The sequence below is a fragment of the Panulirus ornatus genome, chromosome 51, assembly GCF_036320965.1.
Source record: "Panulirus ornatus isolate Po-2019 chromosome 51, ASM3632096v1, whole genome shotgun sequence".
Classification (NCBI taxonomy): Eukaryota; Metazoa; Arthropoda; class Malacostraca; order Decapoda; family Palinuridae; genus Panulirus; species Panulirus ornatus.
The window spans coordinates 6,194,299-6,204,112 of NC_092274.1; the positions used below are offsets into that span (position 1 = coordinate 6,194,299).

The following is a 9,814-nucleotide window of genomic DNA, read 5'->3' on the forward strand; positions in this document are numbered from 1 at the left end:
TCCACAAGATAATGATCAGACATCCCTCCAGTTGCACCTCTCAGCACATTAACATCCAAAAGTCTCTCTTTCGCGCGCCTGTCAATTAACACGTAATCCAATAACGCTCTCTGGCCATCTCTCCTACTTACATACGTATACTTATGTATATCACTCTTTTTAAACCAGGTATTCCCAATCACCAGTCCTTTTTCAGCACATAAATCTACAAGCTCTTCACCATTTCCATTTACAACACTGAACACCCCATGTATACCAATTATTCCCTCAAGTGCCTCATACTTACAAATGGATATTCATTTCCAGATAAATATACTCGTGTACAGATAACCATCTCTGAGGATTAGGTTCACATACATATTGTTATACTGATGTAAAAGTGACCTGTGGTTGGTTGTAGATATAACTGTGTCCTTGTACAGGTAACTGAGTTCATGTAGATGTAATCATGCCTTTGAACAGATAACTGTTCTGGGAAGTATAACCAAGCTCATTTACAGATTACTATGTTTATGGGCATGTCAATAGTGATGTTCACATTGATGAAATTTTATGATAAGTATATTCACATAAAGATAATCATGTTCGTATATGGTTCAGCAAGATTACATACATTTATCCATGTTCACATACATTTATCCATGTTCACATACATATAACCTTGTTTACATACAGATAACCATGTTTACATACAGATAAGGGTGTTCACGCACAGATCCTGGTGCTGCTGGTGGCCCCACGGCTGGCAGAGCTGGCCCACCGTCTGGGGCTGGAGTTCACCAGCCCAGAGTTTCACTTCTTCAGGCAAGTGGTGACGCACACGATTCGCAAGCGGCAGGAGACAGGCCTGTGGCGTGGAGACTTCCTCGACCTGCTCATGGAAACTAGAGCCCATGGCAAGAAAGGTAGGAGGCCAGGAGATGCATGGTCAGAACCTAGTGGACAACATGGATTTTAGGAGGTCAGTGGGAGGTAAAGGGGTAGATACTCTGCAGGATGGGTAAGGAATTTAGGAGACCAGAACAAGGAGGGTGAAATGAGAGGTTCATGGCATGAGCATGAATATGTCAGTGGTGGAATAGAAACTGCTAAGGGAGTGGAAAAGGTCAAACATCATACCCATCTATAAGAAAGGAGACAGGAAGAGCAGCTGGACTACAGAGTGGTCTCCCTGATGAGTGTAGACAATCAAAAACCAAAGAGGAGATTACTGAGTGAGAGACAACATGGTTTTAGGGAAAGGTCATATGTAACAAACCTCTTTGATTTCTATGAGAGAGTTAACTCAGTTTTAAACAAAGTAGAAGATTGAGTGGATTGTTTGTATCTGGACTGCCAGATAACATTTGACACTGTACCACATAGGAAGCTGATTAAAAACTTGGATCCATTTGATAGTAGCAATATTCTTGTAATGGAAGGGAACAAAGGACAAATGAACAACCTCAAAATGAGTTGAAATCACCAATGGAACACTGGTGGGTTCTGAACAGAGGCCATTCCTTTTCTTGATCCAATTGAATGCCTAGTCTCCCTGAATGTGTTTGTAGGTGATGCCATTGTCTTGTGAGAAATGAGAGGCAAAGTTGGTCAGATACGTGGTCGATTAAATTCACTCCATTAAATGTGATGAGGATGGGTTTCAGTGAATGAAATGAATGTGATCAAGCAGGAAGTAAGTTGCAGGAATCCATTTGTGAGAGGGACCTCGGAGTTGATATTATCCATAATGTGTCACTAGAATCCCATATTAGAAAAGTAAAGGAGCCACACTGTTTGCAAATATATTACAATAGCACTCAAATATTCAGCAAACTGTTCACATCCTACAGTAGGCGAAGTAGAACTGTAAGGTTTGGTCACCATGTTTGAAGAAGCATAAAACACCGAGAGAGAAGGTCCAGAAGATAGTAACAAAGATAGCATGGGAATTAAGAGGTTTAAGTTACAATGAGAGGCTTGAGGCCTTACTTATACTCACCAACAGTGAGAGAAGATTGACAGATAACCAGATCACAGCCTTGAGTTCTGAAATCAGCTTGATGTAAATTGTGAACTGTTCTTTGAAATGGCAATAATAAAACAACCAGAGGTCTAACATGAAATCAAAGAAGAAACCTTTTAGATAGGATGTAATACTGTACTATTATAGAATGGGACTAGTGGATGAGTGGAATAGCTGAATAAGGAAATGTTAAAAGCAGGCAGTATACAGAGGTTTAGAAAGTATAATAGTAAAGAATGTTCAAGAGATGGGGCCCTGCAAGTATCAAATTCCCAACACCACAGGATTGCATGCACTTACAGTGGAAAGCTTTATAACATATTTGAGACCCAAATTTTACTACACATCACTAGTTTTTGGTCACCACACTTGAAGCAACAGTGGTCCAAGTGGGGCCAACAAACATTGTGCCTGAAATAAGTGACCTGAGTTACAGAACAAGGATAAGAACCATGGATTTGACAAAGCTGGAAGAAATAAGATGTGTTTTCAGCTCTAAAATTGCTAATCAGTTTGTTAATGTCACCAGGGCGCATTTTCTTAAAGTAGGCTAAGAAGATTGATCAAGAGGTTACAGCAAGAAATTGGGTAAGAAATAGGCTTGAGGAGATGTGAAGTGCTTCTATAGTGATGGAGTGGTGGATAGATAGAATAAGCTGTGAGTAAACCAAGAAATTCTATGAGTAAAAACATTTAAGAGGTGGATCCCCGAGAATATAGAACTTTCCCCCAAAAGTGGAAAAGTAAGTAATCATCCACCTAAAAAGATCAAGTGGTGTTTTACTTGTCTCAGTATTATCAGATGAATTGCTCCTCTGCCATTCATTACAATTTCATTTTTACATTATCTTGGAGCCTTTTCAGTTCTCCCAGTCACTGCTGTCTCTTGTGTTTTGCATGAGTTGTCTGGCTAAACAAGGATCAGTGTGAGGTATACTGGTGTTGTGTTTTGGTGCAGGTCTCTCAGATGATACTATAGCAGCCCAGTCCATCCTGTTCCTCCTAGCGGGTTATGACAATACAGCCAACACCCTTGCTATGACTCTTCATTTGCTGGCTCATCATCCACGTGTTCAGGCTGCCCTCAGGAAGGAGGTGGCCCGAGCTTTGCTCAAGTAAGTCCGGGGAATCTGTTTACACTCTGCTTGATGGCAGCTGAAGGCGACCTGACCCATCTAATATAATCTCTCTCATACACGAAGTGACTTTTACACCCATACAAATTGAGTTATACACAAATGAAGGTTTTGAACTTACTTCCTGAATGTCGTTGTTAATGTCCAGGGTAGAATTTGGTTATGTAACTCATCATTACTGTACAGACATATGAACTTGAATAATAACACTATTGTCAGGCATGCACTAACATATATAGTACACACCTTTATTTTCAAAAGGGCCTAAGTTCATAAAACCAACTCTAGGATGGTCATGTAAGAATTACATAGCTTTTGGCAACATTCAGGTTCAGACTGATGAAGTTTATGAATTATTACCTTATAAGATTTTACATGGGATCCATTCCATAGATATTAATAATCGACCTTTTCCCTTTATATATAGCATCATTAAGATGTACCATTCCTTTGATTAAGCCTGAGCACTTGTTGCTGTCACAACTGCAGAAAGATTGAAGATTAGGTCATTGTTTTGATAAAGTTTGAGTCATAATCAAAAAGAAAATGGAGTTCCCAGTCCGAAGACCTGAGTCTCGATCATATGGAGAGCAACAACACATTGGGTTTTGGGATGCATTATTAGAGAATGTTTTTTTTCTTCTCAAAATCATTATCCAATTTACTGGCTTATGTGAAAGGATACAATCTGATATGATAAGTACATCAGCTTATTTAGGAAAGAATATTTCACTGAATGTGCCAATGATTCTTAAATCAGTTGTTGCAATTTTCGATTTACAGTGTAACGACATTAAAATTGAAAAGTGGAAAGCTTTATATTCTGTTAATGATACTGATTTGGTTTCTTTATAAGAACTTAAGTGTGATAATCAATGAAATTTTTTATATTCATTTGGATGGATACTATTCTTACTGTATAGATAAAGGTCCAGCCATATGGTTATGATATCGAGTATTGATTTTAGGTAGTGTATGTGAGTAATCTTCACAAACTGAGGGGGGCCAGACAAAATGATGAAGACAGTGAAATATCCTACATGGGATTAGGAAGGTGATTAGGACTGTCAAGCAAGCACATAAGTGAGCACAGTGAGGAAGGGAGAATGAGTGTGTTTTCTCTACAGGGGCAGAGGCCAACTAACGTATGACCAGGTAATGTCCTTACCCTACCTGGATGCTGTGGTGAGTGAAGTCCTCCGGCTCTACCCAGCTGCTCCAGTAATTGAGCGAGTATGCACCAAAAATTATACGTAAGTTGTTCCAATATCTGCCTTGCCTTGCTCTGGAGGTTTGGTTCTTACTCTAGAAACAGATAAAAACATTCACATCTATATGCCAGCCTAAGCTCATCTAAAAATATGAGCCAGGTTAAAGTTAAGTGGGATCCTAAACTCAGATATTATTTGGAAACATTTCATGTTTTCAAAATTATAAGGATTTATGAAGTGTATCATAAATTTAATCATTTATACAAAATTATCATTTGTATAATATTCTCATCAACTGGTTTTATGAACCATAATTTTTCGAAAGGGTGGTTGGTGGAGCCCCTTTATAGCCAGAGCCCTAGACCTGGGCCCTGGTGGCCCATGCATTAATCTGGTACTGTTATAGATCCATAAAAAAATTTGGCTTAAGGTCGACAGTTGTTTTACAGGTTAAATATTGTTGTGAACTTACTAACCCATTTCAACTCCTTACCTTAATCAAGGGGCCTTATCATAATACTGAACCCAACACTCATTTCAGTGACACTATAGTTTTTCTAAGACTGACCATTTTCTGAACAAAATCACTCGTCTAGGGGCCAAAGAACCATAGAAAGTTTACTGCATAATCTGGAAACAATAGCATTATTTCAAAAGCCAAGCTATCTTTTGGGTAGCACAGCATCATGTGGGGGCTACAGTATCATCTGAAGGCAACGACATCATCTGGGGACCATTGCTTCGCCAGTGGTCCATCATGAAGAGACTGCACCTTCATCTAGGGTCACATAATTATTCCATACCACATGTGGGAATACCATTTTCTCATAGCAAAACAGTTATCATCTACAGATTGTGACACTATCAGGGTTCACCATCAACAGTCATACCAATTAGTATTGGACGAAATATTGTATGGGGGTGACCCCATTATTATGTTTGGGCTATGCCATCTACAAGCTACCCTATAATCATCAGCGTATAGTACCATCTGAAAATCACCTTTCATGCGAAGTTCATACCATAAGAAGAAGGCCTCACTTTCCTAAGGGCAACATGATTGTTACGAGAACTACACCACCATCTAAAGGCAAACTATCTGGCAACCACACAAACATCTGGGAGACAAGTCATCATCTGAGACTTACACCATCTTCTGGGTACCACAGCATTATCTTGAGGGCACAGTTATCATCTTGAGAGAACTACATTATTATCTGAGGGTTGCTCCATTGACTTAGAGCCACTTTATTATTTTGAGGTCATTCCATCATCCAGAGTAACATTAACTTGAGGGATATTCACAGTCACCTTGGAGCCACATCATCTTAGGCCACACCATCATTTAGGGAAATCCTAATTATTTGAAGCTGCTCCATCCTTTAATAGCCATGGCTTCATAGCTGTTAAAGCCATTTTTCCATATGGAAGCTATGATGGGATTCATACAATCATGTGGGAGCCATCATTTACAATATTATCCACAATCATGTTATCATTTCATTGTATCAACTTCCAAACAGAAGAAAGTAGAATGTCTTATACCTTTATCATATTGTAAGAAAACTGATTAAGATAGAGTCTGCTTTGGCATCATTTAAAATGATCACAGATTATGGTTGTTACCGCTCATCACTAGTGAACATTGTAACAACACTGCTGCCTCTGTTTGGAAGTCATGTGAGGTGATGCAATACATTACTCAAAAAAGGCTTTCACTCCACAATACTATGCTCCGTACTCTATGTGGGAATGTAGAGCTCTTTTCATTCATCTTACATGAACTATGACCTCATCTTCCTTCCCTAGTGTGGGTGTATGTGGGTTGGAGGTGGGGGTGGGGATGGGTGTACTGGTCCCAGTGTGGAACGTGCACAGGGATGCCCGCTACTGGCCACACCCTCAACAGTTCCTACCAGAGAGGTTCCTGGGGTCTGCCCGAGCTTCTATCTTGCCATACACTTACTTACCTTTTGGTGCTGGACCCCGCAGCTGTGTTGGTAAGTCCTTTATATGTGTCTTTATTTTTATGCCATTAGGCATTCATAATCATGTAAGTGTATTCTTATGCAGAACTTTAAACTCACAGCCTCCACGTCTTAATCTTGTATCCCTGGTTAACATTTTGAATATCTTATTAATACATTTACATTATCCTTTTTTGATTATATTCTATCAAATGCTTTGTTCTAAGAGAAATATTTTTTGACATTCAGCTTGACGTGAATTTACTCATTGTGTTCCTGTGACCTGTAAGTGTACATTATATGTAGGTCTGAAGTACTGTTCCATATTTACATCATGTAATCATAGTTACTCAATAACAGTTGAATATCCCCTTATTCCTTTATGCTTAATGGGATGGCCAAATGGTTTTCTTTTCTTTTTTAAAATTACCATTTCAGCTTCTGTAACATCATTGATGCATTTTGTTGGCCCTATACATCACAATTAACTTTTATGAACGAGACCAAGCAGTCAGAGCATAGTTCAGTTTGGGGTGTAACAAAAGTCCTATACATGCATTGCAGGTACATATATATATATATATATATATATATATGTTAACAGCCAGTGTAACTTTCACCATCATGACCCATCTAACTCTGACAGGAGTGAAGTTTGCTCTGTTGAGTGTTAAGGCAGGAATGGTGTCACTGCTCACCAACCTAGAGGTTCTGCCTTGCCCAGCATCTCCTCATCCACTGCCTCTTGACCCTAGAGTGCTCACCCTGCAGCCCAAGGATGGTGTCTATGTTAACCTACGGCCAATAGAGCTTCAGAAAACCGTGGAGCACGAGACGATCATATATGGAGCAACAGCCTAGAAGGAAAAATGATTGTACAGATGAGCTGAACTATAGATTGTAATGATGACAAATGCCTTGTTCAAAAATGCAACAGTGGTGCATTACTGCAAAATAAGGCATAGTGCAATATGACAAAGACTATGACAAAACATATATACCTCGAATGCATCATCTGTAAGTTTGTCTCATCTTTGTGCAAAAGCATCATTGGAAAAAGTGCAAAAGCATCATTGAAGAAAAAAATGTATATCTGGGTGCTGATAACTTTTGTGATACAAAATCCAAATGAATTTAGTGTATGAAATTAAATAGACATGAAGTCTAACTTGGAAGTACAAATCCTATAGCATTCCTAATTCTGGAATGGCAGAGTATTTTCCCCTGCAACAATACTATTGATCTACAGATGATTTCTTAGTTTCTCAAAAGTGGCCAGAGAAAGTACTAAAGCCACTTCCCTTTTCATCAGTAGCACTTCCTTGCCATGACTTCATACTAGTTTATATCTGTTGAGGAAAATACAGATATTTCTTTTGGTTTCAGAACCATTTTATATGTTCGCATTAATCTTCCTTTGTGCTTCTCTAAATTACTTGAGACTTTTGGACTGCATATTACGTTAGTGTATCAAATTACTTTGAAAATTTCTTATTCATCAGTTTTGATGAAGGTAATATTTGAGATGTATCTTGATCCATTGTTTTCTTAGAAAATAGACAAGAGCCCACTGCTGCAGTACAGTTATGCTGTCTGTGCTCTTATTTAATGGGTAGTTTTCAAAATGGGTGCTGTGCTGTGGAAAATACATGTCTAAAAACCACATAATGGCAAAAATCTTAAATATAAAAAAATCTAGTACAAATCATGTTACTATTTATTTTTTGTGTTTCTTTACTGGCAATACTGTAACTTTGTAAATAATTCCAATATCTACTTCATTAACAGTGTGTGGAGAATTATCTCCTCTAGAGCACAATCATTGTTTTAATAACAAGTAGTAGTTGGTAGGCAACCATCGACCAGGGAGGTATATCAATGCTACTATCCACTTGGGTGTTGGAAGGGTTAGTGACAGCTGCATTGTGAGCCAGCACTTCAGTGGTTGTCAGGTGGCACACTTTTGACCTAGATAGCTGTCTTTTCTTTCTGCCTTAACCACATGTGGATTGCTGGCGTTCTGTATACAAACATACAATCTCTTCTGCTTATCTTGCATAACATTTGACAACACAATTTATTTTTCATAACTAGATTTTCCTGCAATGAGCACAATGCACAAGTCCTACCCTTTGGCAAAATGGTAAAAGCATTAGATAGTAGTAGTAGTAGATAGGAACGTTTAGGCAGGAGCATTAGGTAGAAACATCATGTAGAAGTAGTAGTTAGGAATATTAGATAGGAGTATTTAAGTAGACGTAGTCAGTAGGAACATTAGGTAGGAGCCTCTGCAAGCACTGCCCTAGAGTTGCCCTCTGCCACTGGCCTGTTAAGGATGAGGCTTTATAGGCTAAGAAGCGGCAATGGAGTTCTCTACTTATGGAGACTATTGCTATGGCCACCCCGTGGAGGGAGTTCCAGGTGGGAACAGTTGTCAAGAGATTTAGATAGATGGATAGAAAATTTAAGCTATTTACTGTTAATATGGATGCATTAGGGAAGTCACTCATAAGTCTGGATGTAGCTTTTCTTATTTATTTTAATCTACATAGTTTGCTTTGTATTATTAAAACAAAAGAATTGCCTGTGAAGACAAGAGGATGATAGTTGAATGAATGCTGAACTGTATGGATGGGAAAGGTGGTAAAAGTGACCATGAGCACAATTAATGGCCACATGAATATAAGATAAAGGCTATCAACCTCAGGAAGTAAGACATTAAGTATAGATGATCAGCAAACATAAGTGTGGTAAATATTTATGTGCTCTACTTCAAGAAATAATGTTATCGGACTCCACTTACACAAGCAAAAAGTCACCTTAGACGAGACTGTCATCATCATCATCATCAGCTGATGAAACAATTCAGTCCCTTCAAAGAACTTTCACATCAAAGGAGCCCATTTGCCCCTACCACTGAGTATAGCACAGCCATGGGCTGCAGGCACTCCTGGAAAAAGGGTACTAGCATCACACCAGAACCCTAACAGAAAGGGGTCCTGGGGCAATTATGAATAAATGAAAATGAATTTCAAGAAAAAATCATCAGGCAGTGCATTATATGCTAATAAATTATTCATCATAATTGAGTTTTGTTTTACATTATCTGTTTATTATAAAAATAACTCTGTTCCCAAGTCTATGAAGTGGATCAGGTGCATGAAGTCCCTAAGGTCACTTGCATATCCTCAGCTCACATACACTGTGCGAAAGTGGAAGATGAATTTCCATGTTAATGCACCTAGTCCCAAATTGTAGAAAGACTTGCCTGAAAACTCCATATAAACTTGCAGGAAGAGAAAAAATTATTTCAGTAGTATACTCGTAAAATGATCAAGATATTGGGAGCCAATGGTTTTTACCCGAGATGGACATTTAACATGATATAATTCTACCTATATCATTGGCCTCTAATAATAGTATGTATTATTACAGATCATGTTAGTATACAATCTACAACTGCTTAATCTGTATACTGTATTTTTATTTGCTCTG

The 9,814-nt window shown here is 38.5% G+C and overlaps 1 protein-coding gene across 1 annotated transcript in view; it reads left to right on the forward strand.

The window, feature by feature from the left end:
• LOC139764899 (probable cytochrome P450 6a13) overlaps window positions 1-9,404 on the forward strand; it is a 28,623-nt gene extending 19,219 nt beyond the window's left edge. Inside the window, exons 6-10 of the mRNA XM_071691961.1 lie at window positions 716-905; window positions 2,964-3,120; window positions 4,269-4,394; window positions 6,162-6,352; window positions 6,966-9,404. Coding sequence (XP_071548062.1) covers window positions 716-905; window positions 2,964-3,120; window positions 4,269-4,394; window positions 6,162-6,352; window positions 6,966-7,180 — 879 coding nt within the window. The 3' untranslated portion in view covers window positions 7,181-9,404. The remainder of the gene's footprint in view (window positions 1-715; window positions 906-2,963; window positions 3,121-4,268; window positions 4,395-6,161; window positions 6,353-6,965) is intronic.
• Window positions 9,405-9,814: the final 410 nt, after the last annotated feature.